Source organism: Cnephaeus nilssonii (genome assembly GCF_951640355.1).
Source record: "Cnephaeus nilssonii genome assembly, chromosome: 2".
Classification (NCBI taxonomy): Eukaryota; Metazoa; Chordata; class Mammalia; order Chiroptera; family Vespertilionidae; genus Cnephaeus; species Cnephaeus nilssonii.
Window position 1 is genome coordinate 48321133 of NC_137073.1, and position 15959 is coordinate 48337091.

The window sequence follows — 15959 nt, forward strand, 5'->3', positions numbered from 1 at the left end:
ATCTAAATGTAAAAGCACAAAGACACAGGGCACTTCAGAAAAAATATACAAGAGGATTCAGGAATTACCCTGGCCTCTCTCAGGAGTGTTGTAAATTGAATTTCTTTTTCACAATTTACTAAACTAAAGGGCACAAGGAGAGAGAGAGACAGAGACAGAGAGATGACTCATGGGAACTCTGACAATACACATTTTACCTAAACATGCACTGCAAAAGTCCAAGGGGGAATAGGCAAAAAATACCCCAAAAAACGCTAGAAATAAAAACAAGTCCTATCTGGCTTAGATAATTCAAAAGTGATAAACTGCTATTTAAAGTTCCTGAAAACAAAAGCAAACAACATTTGTCTGATAAAACAAATCTATTTCATCTAAAGGAAACTAACCTTTGTATGAACTATAAAAAAAATTATTTTTTTTTAGAAATCCATACTGTCAGCCAATACTCTCCATACTAGTTTCTAGGTAACCTCCATTTGTAAGCTCTTGCTCCCCAGGAAATTATATGGAATAGAGTCAACTCCCAGAAGACTGTTTGTCTCCATGTTTTGGCTCAGGGATAGAGACAATCCAACTCTATACAGTATTTCAAATAGGCTAGTCAAAGATTATTGCATTTCTCTAAAAACACGCAAATGATCTTTGATGGGTCAATTAGGAAAATGTCTATTCTTTATGAGGGGGATGGGATGAGCTCCTTAGCCCAAGGAGTGAAGGACTGTTTCACCATGAGCTTAGAAGACAGGACCACATCACTGTAAATTTAACTGCACATAACATTTTTCTGCCCGTATCAATTAAGATTGCTTTTGCTTATAACTTCTATTTTCAAAACAAAGTAAGACTACTAGTAAAACCTAAGTAAGGAAGTAGTTCAAGCACTCAAAAGATTTGTGCTGTCAGATGAAATTTTGAAGGAACTGTTCTTGAGACATTAAGGACAAAGAAAAAAACAGAGGAAAGATAAAAGTACCACAAGATCCTGGCAAACTTAACTTTAAATTTGGCTCTGATCCCATGGCAAATGAGGCTGTTTGCACAAATCCTGACTCATACCTAATTCAAAAATAAAGTGAGGGACATCTTGCCAAAAAAGAACACCAAGAAAGTTGTTTCTAAAAAGCATGGGGGGTCGGGGGGGGGGGGGTCGGATACTGCAATTATTGGTTCTATTTTTTATAAGTAGCATCATTCTTGTCTCTTCTGGGCTTGTTATGGACCCTCCAAAAATATATCCATGCAAATTTTATTTTCCAAAGCATTATCCTCTCTAATAAAATGGTAATATGCAAATTAACCATCACTCCACTACATAAGCCACGCCCACCAGCCAATCAGGGCGAGTATGCAAATTAACCCCAATCCAACATGGCTACGGCCACAGAGAGCAAGGTTTCCCAGGTAACAGAGCAAGCCAAGCTTTCCATAGCCGTTGCAGGCCTAAGCCTCCACTCAAGCTACAAAGTTTCAATTATAGAAGGTAAATTCAAACAAATGGTGGCAGAATGGAGCTTGAGAGAGCAGGCCAGGGTTGCCGGCGGCAACAGGGGAAGCAAAGCTTTCCGCACACCCTGGCCGGGCTCACGCGCTTAAGGCTACAAAGTTTCAATTGTAGAAGGTGAATTAACTGCCACAGAAATGGCTGCCGCCCCAGAAATGGCTGCCGCCCCAGGCTACAAAGTTTCAATTGTAGAAGGAAAATAAATTCCAGATACCAGGGCCTCCCCTTGGGTTGCCAGGAGGCATGGCCGGCCTGCAAACCACCACAGGCCCCTAGCTCAGGCCGCCCCACACCCCAAGGGAACCCCCACCCTTATCTGTGACACCCTTCAGGGCAAACCAGCTGGCCCCCAACCCTGTACCAGGCCTCTATCCTATCTAATAAAAGAGTAATATACAGATTGATCATCACTGCAACACACAATATAGCTGCCCCCATGTGGTCAAAGATCCTGCCCCCATGTGGACACAAGATGGCCACCACAAGATGGCCAGCAGGAGAGGGCAGTTGGGAGGCACCCGGCCTGCAAGGGAGGGCAGTTGTGAGGGACCAGGCCTGCAAGGGAGGGCAGTTGAGAGGGACCAGGCTTGCAAGGGAGGGCAGTTGGAGGTGATCAACCCTGCAGGAGAGGGCAGTTAGGGGTGACCAGGCTGGCAGAGGAGGGAAGTTGGGGGCAAACAGGCTGGCAGGGGAGCAGTTAAGCATCAACCAGGCTGGCAGCGAAGTGGTTAGGGGGTGATCAGGCTGGCAGGCAGAAGCGGTTAGGGGCAATCAGGAAGGCAGGCAGGCAAGCAGTTGGGAGCCAGCAGTCCTGCATTGTGAGAGGGATGTCCGACTGCCCGTTTAGGCCCGATCCCACCAGGATCGGGCCTAAACGGGCAGTCGGACATCCCTCCAGGAGTCCCAGATTGGAGAGGGTACAGGCTGGGCTGAGGGACAACCCCCACCGTGCATGAATTTCGTGCACCGGGCTTCTAGTACTATATAATAAAATGTTATCTTTTCAGGAAATAATCCAATAGTAAACACAATGGACCATAACAATTGTAATGAAATAAAAGTTCTCTAAAATTCACAAAACTGTAATTTTATTTTTACAGTTAAATTATGACCCCAAATCATATTTTCCACAATTGGGACTTGGAATGGTCATCTTGTTACTACGTGTGACCTTAACATTGGAACTGGATTTTATTTTCACTGCCAGCTGCCTTTTCCCAGTTCAATACTACCAAGTGGGAGAAGACTGTTCCCACCTCTCGATGCCATAGACTCAGTCCTCGTAGCTAGTTCTGACTCTTGGAACAACCTTTGGGCAGCTGCTGGGAGGGTACATGCTGCCCTGGCCACCATTCAAAAGCCATCATGTGGGAGTGGGCAGGAATGTCTAGCCTCAGAAATTCTGGGAATTTCCTGCCTTAGCAGTTCCCTTCCTTGTGTAGGCAGAAACCAAACAAATATCAAGATAACACTCTTTGCTATAATCAAAAGCAGATAAGAAGAATCTAAGTCACTCAAAATGGTGCAATAATTTGAAACTACCTCTGGCTTAAACATTTAAGAGTTCATATCACGTTAATAAATTTTAGATGGTGTGTTAGCCTACAATTGTCATATATCTAACACAAATAGTATATGTGTAAGGGGCAAGGGAGGTATCTGAGCCTGCTAGGCATCCCTGATGAACAGTGGCCACTCCAGGCAGCACACCTTTCTCAGGTGATCCCACAAGATCTGTCCCCACCCTCATGCCTTGATATTTTCCCACTTACTGTGCACACTCCTGGCCTAGTAAACTTGTTCAAATGTATCGTACTCCTCCTTGCCTCATTATCTTCAAATAAACCATTTCTTCTTCCAGAATGCCCTTCCTTCTTCCCCCTTTGCCTGGCTACCCCCCTTTCCCACCTCAGTGAAAATTTAAAAGGCAACTTCATGGAGATCTATTTCTCTGAGCTTTACTTCCTCATATATTTGTCACAAGTGTGATTAACAATTATTTGTTAACTACAGACCCGGTGCACAAAATTCGTGCACGGGGTGGGGGGTGTCCCTCAGGCCAGCCTGCACCCTCTCCAATCTGGGACCTCTCAAGGGATGTCCGACTGCCCGTTTAGGATCAGGCCTAAACGGGCAGTCGGACATCCCTCTCACAGTCCAGGACTGCTGGCTCCCAACTGCTCGCCTGCCTGCCTTTCTGATTGCCCCTAACCGCTTCTGCCTGACAGCCTGATCACCCCCTAACCACTCCCCTGCCAGCCTGTTTGCCCATAACTGCCCTCCCCTGCAGGCCTGGTCACCCCTTACTGCCATCCCTTGCAGGCCTGGTCACCCCTAACTGCCCTCCCCTGCAGGCCTGGTCCCCCCCAACTGCAATTCCCTGTAGGCTCGGTTGCCCCCAACTTCCCTCCTCTGCTGTCCAGGTCACCTCTAATTGCCGTCCTATGCAGGCTTGATCGCCCCCAACTGCCCTCCCTTGTAGGCCTGGTCCCACCCAACTGCCCTCCCCTGCTGGCCTGATTGCCCACAACTGCCCTCCTTTGCAGGCCTGCTCCCTCCCAACTACCCTCCCCTGCTGGCTATCTTGTGTCCACATGGGGGCAGCCATCTTTGACACATGGGGGCAGCCATATTGTGTGTTGGAGTGATGGTCAATTTGCATATTACTCTTTTATTAGATAGGAGAGAGGCCTGGTGCACGGGTGGGGGCCGGCTGGTTTGCCCTGAAGGGTGTCCCGGATCAGGGTGGGGGTTCCCTTGGGATGGGGGGTGGCCTGGGCGTGGGGCCTGTGGTAGTTTGCAGGCCGGCCACGCCCCCTGACGACCCAAGCGGAGGCTCTGGTATCTGGGATTTATTTATCTTCTACAATTGAAACTTTGTAGCCTTGAGCGGAGACCAAGGCAGGCCATGGCTGCAGGAGCTTGGCTTCCTCCATTGCTGGGGAAACCCAAGCCTCCTGCTTGCTCTGTGGCTGCAGCCATCTTGGTTTGGTTAATTTGCATACTCGCTCCTGATTGGCTGATGGGCGTGGCTTGTGGATGTAGCGGAGTGATGGTAGTTTGCATATTACTTTTTTATTAGATAGAATTATTTTACGTGCAGGTTCTTCCCCTACATGTTTCAAGAAGGCAGGGCAAGAACAGTTTCTGTCTTTTTTTGCTGTATTTTCAGTATATGGGCCAGTGCCTGGCACTCAACAAATATTTGTTAAAATAATAAATCTAATCTAATCTAACTGATAAAATGTCATGTAATTCTTTAACCCTTTTGACACACTTCAAGATTCTTATTATGATTCACATTTTACAAATGAGGAAAGTAAGACTCAAAGAAGAGAAACTTACTCGAGTTCACACAGCTAGCAGGAAATAGCAGAACCCAGACTTACACAAAGAACATTCTGACTCTGAAGCTGTAACTTTAAGATATTTTGTTCATCAAATTAGTGCACCGCCCACAAAGAGCAATCTAGGAACTCTATGTCCTCAGTAGAGCTGCATGATGAGAAGAATAAGATCCAAACTGATGTCCTCTCCCAACACAGAACTGATTTATTACATGGATTCCCTGCTTGGGAACCCAAATAGCTTACAATGATTTCTGCACATTGACCCAACAGTTTAAGTGCCTTCTTGAGTATAAATAAAAGAGATGGAAAGTAAAAAGACACTTACCATAATTCCAGTAAGCAAACAGACTCCTTTCCCACAGTATGTGTTAGGTACCATGTCACCATAACCAATGGAGAGAAAAGTTATTGATATCAACCACATTGCTCCAAGGAAGTTGCTAGTAACATCCTGTTGATCATGGTACCTGAAAAATAGCAAACAAAGCCAGGCCTTTATAATTAATCTACATTGTGGTTGCTAAGGCCAGTTTGATTCAATTCAATTAATTCACTAAGTATCTTCTATAAACTGCTCTAGTAAGAGGTTTTCAAAGCTCTCGATTATAAATTTGAGGTTCCACCTATGCAATCTTAAGGACATCAGGATGTTCTGCAACTTTAAAAATAATCTGAAAGAGAAACTGTAAAATATAAAACGCTATTTTCTCACTGGTGTAAGTTGATAAATACATATTTATCCTTGAGCCCTGCCCTGGCCCTTGGTAATATCTCATCATTACTTGAGGCTCACTGGTGTGTGCGACTTATAGGTTAATATGAAGCTGCTCAATATCAATCCACACCTTTGTAACAGAAGGAGCCATGCTGTTCCCTTTGCTTAGAGTGTCCTTTGCAAACTTAATTTCCCTAATTGGCCTACTTTTAGTCATTTTTCAATAGACATTCAAGTGGGACCCTTTCTATCTACTCTTGTCCCAGCTCCCTCCTGTGTATTTCTTCATCACAGTATCATGTGTATTTCTCCCTCAATATCCTGTGTATTTCTCCATCCTAGGACTATGCTGAACTGTTGACCTGGAGGTCCTGCACTCGCTGTACAAAAACTGTACCTTTGATCACAGAGTCCCTGCTAAGAACCAGAGCTTAATAAAAGCTGTTGCCTTAATAGTTGCACACACGGAGTTACAGTGAGGGAAGGGATGCAGTTTATCCTGATTATTCTCTGAAGTATCAAGTTTTTCTAGTGAGGAGGAAAGTGTTTATTTCAGAAACATATCCTATAACGTTCTGCGTGAATTAGCAATACTAAACAGTAACCTGGTCCACCCTGTGGACACTGCCATCCACTGCGTACCACCTCTGGGTTGTTTCCTAGAAGAACGTGCTCTGCATGCATGTTCTATGAAGTCATGGGGCAAAGTGGCCTTCTTTTGTCTCCATGACAGTCAGACCCCAGACTCTGGTCACTAAAGGCCTTTCTTGCTCATCACCCCACTTCTTGTATGGATCACCCTTCCTGCCCAGCTTTCAGATGCCAGTGCGGAGGACTTTTTTTTCGTTTCTTGTTCTTAACGCAATCTGATCATCTCCAATAACTTCCTGGCTTGCATGCACTCAGTCCTGCCTTTTGATTTGGCTCACTGTGCTGCCAGAGCTATCTGGTAAGGAGGCTGCCCCCTGGCCTGAGCCCAGGCTTGACCCCACATACAACCTACACTGGGCCTATGGATTCTGTGTCTTTCCCCCTGTCCTTCAGTTAATGGCAAGGCTCCTGCTGCTATAACCAGAAGTTTAGAAGGTTCATAGAATATGGGCTTTCCTCTGTAGTATTAGTGGATCTTACTGCTGTTTTTGGATACAGAAAGACCCATGCTTATTACTTCTGTACCTTTGTTTTTCCCAAATAAGTAAGAGAAGCTAAGAAATAGTATTTCATGCTACTCTGGTCTAGGGAAAGAGAAAACCTGTCCAGAGTGGTAGATTCCCAGAGTAAGTAAGAGAGAAAGCAATCACTGTATCTTCTGAAAGAAAAACCAACCCTTGCTGATGAGCATCCTGAGAGTTTCTGGTTGCAGAAGGACAGAGTGTTCCACCATTCTACCCCAGGGACTGCCATCATGTCCTAGCTGTGGACTCCCCTCTCCCAGAATGGCTTGGTAGAGAGACTTTCATTACCAAGAAGGAGGCCAAGAGGTATTTCTAGCTTTCCAGGAAGATAAGTAAGTGCATTTCCCCTGTTTAATAACAGGTACATACGAGTAGGGTGATGTGGTCCATGCTATCCTTGAGCTACAATATGAGCTCACAGGCTCTGTGAACTGCTCTGGGAGTCTGCCAGGCCTGTGTAATGGGGCTTCCATGGCAGAATGTGGTTTTCATTTCAAACAAGACCCTTAGATGTAAGCTTTGGATTCTAACCCATTCATGACCTTGAGGCTCTGTCTAGAGTATTCCTCATTAGGCAGTTGCCTAAAACAGGGAATGAACTTCCCTGGCATGGGTGTGGGCAATACAAAAGAAGTGAGGCAAAAGAGTTCATACCCTATTACAGTGATTTCAACCTTTTTCGTCTCATGGCACACATAAACTAAAATTCTGCCATACACTGATTCATTCATACTGGATGGGTATTGGATGTGTTGGCTGTTGTCATTTTTTATTTTATTTTTTGACAATCTAAGGGAAAAGAGATCAGTGCCACTGACTAAATAGGTATTATACACGGGTTGAAAATCGCTGCCTATTCAGTATTTAATTGTGAGACAGTTTCTTCTTAACAAAGCGTGATTTACATAAAGATCTGATGCATTTAAGAGTTGGTGGCCTTAATTTCCTGGTGCATATAAAATATTTGTTGAGTGCTTAGTATGTGCTCAGTTCTTGACTTGCATTCATTCTCATTTTACATTAATGTTTGAAGACATGGGAAATCTGAAACATGGCTGAAAAAGTCATAGTCTTCCACCCTTTCTATTTCAACAGTGTTCTCAATCACTAGACAGAAAATGTGACCATGTCTGAATGAAATCTTTAAGTTATTTCTACTCCTGAGTGACTAAAACAAATTGGCGGGGCACATGGTTGTCCTTTGGTAGAGCAACTACAAAGAGGAGTGCAAGAGCTCATATATAAACACAGGCCGCTGGGGGCGCCTTCAAGGCTGGGGCCCAAAGGAAATCTTAGTTTGGGCACAGGTTTGGGAGTCTGTTCTTCCTGCAGCACTTCTACTTTTCAAAGTTGGAAGCAGTAAGTGCTTTAAAAAAAAAATAAAAGCATTCACTAAAACATTTAGGGAAACTGACTCCTCTTTAGTTGCTCACCTTTAATTAATACAGAGTTTTAAATACACAAATTTCTTCCATCATCATTTGACTCTTTGCCAAACACTGTCAAGTATTGTGCCATAATTATCATTTAGTCAATATTTATTATATGCTAAGCATATTACACTGGGTCAGAGATTGTAATCCCATATTGAAGGGCCTAATTAGAAGTAAATATCCTTTTAGGAGTTGATATTTTAGAATTTGGGATCCAGTGGTAAATTCTCTCTCTCTCTTTCTCTCTGCTTATGAAATAGTAAACTTGCCTGAAAAATAGCTCAGAATGGAAAAATAATATCTTATAATAACGTTGGTGTTATATTCAGACATACTCAGTTGAGAATAGTCAAGAAGAGGTAGGTAATTAGGGACCTTATTAGATACTATTAGAATAATCAAGATTTCTTTCTTGGCAACTCAGGCATAAATATTAGACTCAACAACATGATATTATCATGTATATTATATAGAAAATCCTTACACATAATTAACATGAGATTATCATTTAGAACACTGCCAGGCTTTGAATTTATGTCAGATTCACACCATTGCAAATGATTAATATGTATAACTTCAATGGTTAAAATATTTCAAAACATTTCTTCTAGAATTTCATATGACACACTTATTCAGACTATTCCAATCCTCTCCACAAGGAGAACTGTTCTGGGAAAGACATAAAGAAATGACTCGGATGACAAATTTCCAATTCTGATCAATATGAATGCTGGTTTAATTAAAAATACATTAAATAAATCCTGTCTGGGTAGCTCAGTTGGTTAGAGCATCATCTTGATACACCAAGGTTGAGGGTTTGATCCCTGGTCAGGGCACATACAAGAATCAACCATGAATGGGTAAATAAATGGAGCAACAATTCAATGTTTCTCTCTCTCTCTCCCTTCCTCTCTCTCTAAAAGCAATAAAGTAAAAAATACATGAAATAAGATTAAACTTAGTGCAAGAAATGCCTGATAACCTCAAGTTTTTAAAATAAGGACTTTGGGGTTTGAGGAGAAAACTTAGTGAACTGTTTTACAGCACTGCATGACTCATAGACTTAAAGTCTGTGAGATCAGCTTTAAGGATTTAAAAGAAGCACAATGTTCCTTTTCTTAGTTTCCATTCATTTCTTCATTCATTGCTGACTGTGCGTCTACCACTATCCCTTTTCTTAGATCACAAATATGACAGCTTTCCATAATATTTGTTTAAATTCACAGAGATTATCTTCCCTCTGAATGAGGCAGCCTCTGCCCAGCACTCCTGTACCACCCTCAGTACCTTCCATAAGTAACTGGACCTTTGGCTACACTAATGGCTGGCAATGACGTCATCCTCTTCCATGGCTCTCTCTGCAGATACACTTCCCTCTTCCTGGAACCATCTTCCCAGCTCTGATTTGTACTTTAAGAATCTGCTCGTGGATCCCTTTCTCAAAACTTTACATAGCTTTTGGTCAGCATGACCACTAGTACTCTCTTTGTATGCCAGGAGCTTCTTGGATATTCCTAGCACCACCAATCAATGTTCTCTTGGGTCATAAGACATGTAACATATAATTGGCTCATCTAGAATACCCCTAGATTCTAAATTATAAAAAATTTGAGGACAAAGACTGTGCCTCTTTCATTGCTGTATCTTCACACAGTGCTTAGACGAATATAGGAGGTAATTGGTGTGTTTTTAATTAATCAGTGTGACAATGTAAGACATTTTTTCTTAAACTGACTTGCCCTTGGCCACATGCTAGGCCTGCAATATCACATATATAGATACAAAACGTGGATAGAAATGAGTCTTGGCCATTGTTTGACATGAATCGAATTTGTCATGTTATATCCAAGATCTGTATGCAACATATATGGTATTTTTACACTTGAAAATAATTCAACACTGGAGGTTAATAGCTGACAAACTATGTTCATTAGTGCTTTTCTACTAAACTTACTATTAGCATTATAAATGGTAAAATCATCTCATCTTAATTGTTAGCTCGGATCTCAAATATTAGCCTTAGTTATATAGTAAAAAGTATTATGAGGATTTAAATGCATGGGATCAATCAACCATCAGCTCTCTTTTCAGAAATACACTAAAATTGTAGTAAGGTTATAAAAAGAGAGGTATAAACCCACAAGACAAAAAAGAAAAGAAAAAAGAAAGAAAAGGATAAATAAAGAGAATAAGAAATAACACATTTTTATACAATGAAAGTGCACAGGGAATTCTGTTTCCCGCTATGATGGAACAAGGAACTGGATTTACGCATATTGTTAAGACAGCTACAAAACCAGAAAAAATATTTGTAACAATAGTTAACAAGACATACATAATCTAGTAACAAAGAACAGTGACTCCTGAGAGATGGTAAACAACCAAAGTGATGAGAATCTCTGGAGGTAGCTCATGGGGGAAACCAGATAGACTCAGTAAGGGTTCCCCAAGTTGAAGGACAGAGCTGGGAATGCGGGGAGTTCACAGGGCCAAAAACCAGAGAGGACAAATCTGCACACAGAGAGATCCAGAGACCCACCAAGGGGTTTTGATTATCCAGCTGAGTACTAACTGATCAGTACATGCATGTAAAACTATCCAAGGATGGAAAAGTGGAAGTACTATATCTAAAGTGCTACAGAATCACTTGAAGATAGGCTGTAGTAATTGGTACTGGTGTAACTTTTGGGCGGAGATAAAACTGATAATTTAGTTATAATATGCCTTAGTATATAGGTATGTTATAAACCCTAAAGGAACCAATAGAATAATACATAAGAGTAATAACTGATAACTAAATAAAGAATATGTGATGGAATAATAAAGAAATAATCCAAAAGGAGGCAGAAACAGAAAAAAAAATATATGAATAAAGAACAGATGAGACAAGTAGAAAGCAAACTGCAGGAGGACTGATTTACCAATATCTGTAACCACATTAAATATAAATGGTCTAAATACTCCCAGTTAAAAGGCACTGATAGTCAAAGAATCCATGGAAGATTCACAAGTTGGAGATCCCATGGTGAAAACAGGAGAATTGATTATATCTAAATATGTGGGATATTAGATGCTCAGGTTCCTTCCCCTACCTGATATGCCAGATAATTAACAAGAGAGAGAGGTTTTTTTCCTCTAGGGATAGACTGGAGATTCTAACCCAGGACACAGCTAAGGTCAAGAAAGATGTTTGAGGCTGAAAACATAGGCTATAAATTCAAGTTTCCAAACTGAACAGTAGCATTCCTATTTTCCTTTCTTTATTCCCCATTCTCAACCCTATATTAGAATTAACTAGTACAGAGAAAGAATACTTTTTCTCTGGATAAACAGAACAGCTTCGATGAAAAGACAATCACATACTAATAACAAGAATTCTCTATAAAAAATGCAGCTTTCCACCTAGCCACCTTACAATGAATTCATTGTACAATAATAAGCTCACCAAAAGAACAGCAAAGGATCAGCACACAAAATAAAAAAAAATAAACAAACGTGACTAAACCAAACTAAAAAGTTTTGCACAGTGAAAGAAATCATCAACAAATTAAAAAGACAACTGATAGAAAGGGGGAAGATATTCAACAAAGATACATCTGATAAGGGATTAATATCCAAAATATATAAAGAATTCATACAATTCAATAACAAAAAACAATAAAGAATCTGATTTAAAAATGGGCAGAGAAGCTGAATAGACATTTCTCCAAAGAGGATATGCACAGGGCCAATAGACATATGCAAAGATGCTCACCATCATCAATCAGAGAAATGCAAATTATACTATAATGAAATATTACTTCACACCTGTCAGAATGGCTATTATCAATAAATCAACAAACAACTTGGTGAGAATGGGGAGAAAATGGAACCTTCTTGGACTCCTGGTGGGATTGTAAATTGGTGCAGCCACTATAGAAAACAGTATGGAGGCTTCTCAAAAAATTAAAAATAGAACTATCATATGACCAAGCAATCTCACTTCTCGGTATTTGAGGAAATCCAAAACACTAATTCAAAAAGACATATGTACTCCTATATCCATTGCAGCATTATTTACAATAGATAAGATATGGAAATAACGTAAGTGTTCATCAACTACTGGATAATATATATATTCCCATAGAACAAATTGATGGTGGCCAGCTGAGAGAGAGGTTGGAGGGCTGGGCGAAAAAGGGAAAGGGTTTAAAAAGTACTTATTGCTAGTTATGAAAATAGTCACAGAAATGGGAAGGGCAGTTGGGAGCCAGCAGTCCTGGATTCCAGTGGGATCGGGCCTAAACGGGCAGTTGGACATCCCTCAAGGGGTCCCAGATTGGAGAGGGTGCAGGCTGGGCTGAGGGACACCCCCCCCATGCACGAATTTCGTGCACCGGGCCTCTAGTATTATAAAAAGATCTGAAAGGTCTAATCAGCGTTCAGCTCCTCTTTGATAATGGGGTTTAGTGAAATATACCCAGATTTAGGGGAAAACTTCCAGGTCAGAGAACCATGGTAATAAGTCTGGCTCCTAAACGTGAGATGGAGAAAGACCACAGTGTGTATGTATCCATCATGAGAGATTCCCCTGAATGGAAAACTCCATGTAATCATCAGTTCTCAATCCTAGTAGACCTAATGTCCTCTTTTAATATTTTGAAATGAAATTCAGATAATGTAAGTTATCTATATATATGATTTATAAAACAAAAATCAATATACTATCTTAATTGTGATTTGGAGATGTAAAACAGCAGTAATCTATCTATATATATAAAGAGGTAATATGCAAATTGCACATTACGGCATCACAGCAACCACCGTTCAACAGGCTGCGCACGCATAGAACAACTCTAGGCCACTCCCCCCACCCGCTCTCACAGGCAGTGACTCCCTCCAGCCTCCCTCCTGAAGCGGTGCGGGTCCCTCCCACCAGCTCCCACGGGCGGCCTACTGTGCGCAATATCACACACTGGGCCACTAGTTTATAATAAGTTGTATTTCAGTATCTAAATTCTCAGGCAAGGTTAACCTGGAAGACATAAGAAGCATTCCGTGGTTAGCACCTACATGTAAAAGCACTGGAATAAATTTAGTCTGATGGCTGGCAATTCAAATGTCACAGGGGCACTTCCATAGCTGATGGGATTTTCTGGGATGGGAAAAACTTTTGGTCAAATTACAAATAAACAAATGACAGTTTTCCTTTAATTCACACACTATACATTATAGCATCATATAAAACTTGTGTATATTACAACTGAGCAAAAACATTGTTTTTATTTAAAGTGGATTTATGTCTAAACGAAGAAAATTAGAAACAAAATTTTGGTACAGAGAATGTTCAGGAGGTCAGACCACGGTCGAGTGGGATGCAGAACAGTTCTTTGTTGAATGGGAATGTGCAATGCAGTACAGAGTACCCCTGGCCCACCGAATGACAAGCAAAAAACAAAAAAACAAACTAACAAAAAACCCACACCTCTCCACAGATTAACAAAATGGCCCACATGACCAGTACTACCGCCATTGAGAACCACTGGTCTAGAGTCTCAGGGCCGCTGGACTGGCCATCAGAAAATCTGGAGAGCAGTGAAGCTAGAAAACTTGGCGTTTTGGGACAAATTATATTCTCAAACCTTTGCTACTCCCCAGGGAATAAAAGAAATACCAACTTTCAGAGCAAGGTAATAACCAGGGCTAGCATTTCTGACCAAGTTTTTCTCCCCTTCTGTTTCTTTACTAAATTCCTAACCAGTAGTTATTTTAATTATCTGGGGCAGCTAATTCCTCCAGCTTCTGCTCTGTGCCTGCATCTTGCACATACTGTGAGCTCCTCCAAGGGGAAGGTGGCGGCCAAGAGACAAAGATGGAGCCATGCTCAGTAAGAATTCAAGATTCCCTTACCAAAAAGTCAATTTTTCAAAGACACTTAGTATAGTTCATGTCAATGTGTGCCAGGCTCAGCTGACTGCAATAAGCTAAAATAATTAGAGCGTGTCTGCACTGGCCTGGCAGCCTGTGGTCTTAGAAGCTTCCTACTAAAACTTACCCTCGGTGATTTTCTACCTGGGTGGCAGTAAGCAGACAGGTTCACTTCCCTTCTGGAGGCCAACAAAAGCAGTGGGGCAGGCAGTCACTAGGTGGCAGTGCCACACCAGTTTATCTCCAAGGCTGCTCTGCTGAGTTTGGCTTGACCAGTGCCAGAGTCAGGATTCAGAGGGGACATTGTTGGGAATACCTTCAAGGGAAAGCCCCCTCTCCTGGCCACCTGGAAGCAGGTGTTGCTCCATGTGGGAAATAGGAGTAATTGCTGAGGCAAACAAGCCAGGGCTACTCCTACACCCAGCAGCGCTCTTAGGGACACCCTTGAGGCATGCGTGCATATGTCTGGACCCTGACTCCATTCTGAATCCAATCTAACATAATCTGAGGTGGCAGCATGTCTCCATAGTTCACCCCCCTGAGATTTTTCTAGACCGAAGACCAGGCTTTGTTTCCTAAATCCGTAAGAAAAAAAATATTCCTGTGGATTTTTCTAACTAGGCCATGTTGGAATTGAACCAACATTTGAAGATACAAAAGTTAGGGTCTTTTTTACTTACTCTGAGATCGAGTCACAGAAGGACTGCTCTGGATTCAGAGGTCCTGACCCACCTCTTAATTCCGCTGTGACCTAAAGCAGCGAGTCCTAATGTCTGAGCCTTCCTTTCCTCCAACGGGAGGATCACACCAGATACACAAAGGATGGCTGTGAGCATTGAGCTCACGAAGCACCATCCAAATGCTAATAGACTGTTGAACCTCAGAGGGAAGGCAGGGGAGAGTGAGTGGGAAGAGACCAACCAATGAACTTGGATGCATATATGCACAACCCGTGGACACAGACAATGGGGTGGTGAGGGCTTGGGGAGGGGGAGTGGGCTGAAAGAGGTTAATTGGGGGAAAAGAAGGACCAATGTAATCCTTTCAACAACAAAGATTAAACAAACACAAACAAATGCTACTTGGTCAGTTCTCACCTTTGTGTTCTCCATGGTGTAAAAGTAGACAAAGAAAAGTCATTACTTTTGTGAGTGTACCTTCTAGCACACAGAGAAGGTGGCAAATGTTAGGGCTTTTCCGAGCATAGGCAGCTTTTAGTTTTTTTGTTCCTTTCTACCTGCCCCACATCCCTTTGTCACTCACTGTCAATGAACACAGCACCACTCAGATGTAAAAGAGCAAAAGGACTTCAGAGAGGAAGGCGGGCCAGGAGGCGTGAGTCAGGAGCTCTCTTGGCAGAGCAAAAGCACCATGGGGTGAGGGTGCATCAGTAAGGCGAGTAGGAAGCAAAAGGGATGCTCACCAATAAGAAGTCCAAATGAAAAAAAAAGAAAAAAGCTTGCAACCTTTCTATGCATTTCGGTCTCCCGCCTCTTCAGTGCCCTTCCTCCCACCAACACCCGTACTTCCATTCCTAGGGGGAAGGTGGGGGAAGGAAGGTACATCTGTGTCTAGTGTCTACCATGTATTTCTGAGAAACTTTTGACAGGGCTCCTGTGTAGGGCTGAATACGCCCCAGTGATCCAAATCAACCCAGCTCCAAGGTGCAACACTGACAGTAGGCACTTATCATAAATGATTTCTAAATATTTAATTTTCCAAGTGCAGCAAATGAAAATTCCTACTTAGAAGTCTTAGCCTCCAGCACTTCCCATTCCAGGCTATGCTCCAGGGAAGCAAAACATTCCTGAATGTCATCATTTTATTCCTCGGAGAGGAAGAAGCAGAGTCCGAAAACTGAGCCACCACATCAGGAGT

The 15959-nt window shown here is 42.2% G+C and overlaps 1 protein-coding gene across 2 annotated transcripts in view; it reads right to left on the reverse strand.

The window, feature by feature from the left end:
- KCNN2 (potassium calcium-activated channel subfamily N member 2) overlaps window positions 1-15959 on the reverse strand; it is a 366279-nt gene that overhangs the window by 26292 nt on the left and 324028 nt on the right. For both annotated transcript variants that reach the window (XM_079760741.1, XM_079760742.1), the window contains one exon: window positions 5177-5318. In XM_079760741.1, the coding sequence (XP_079616867.1) occupies window positions 5177-5318 (142 nt within the window). The remainder of the gene's footprint in view (window positions 1-5176; window positions 5319-15959) is intronic.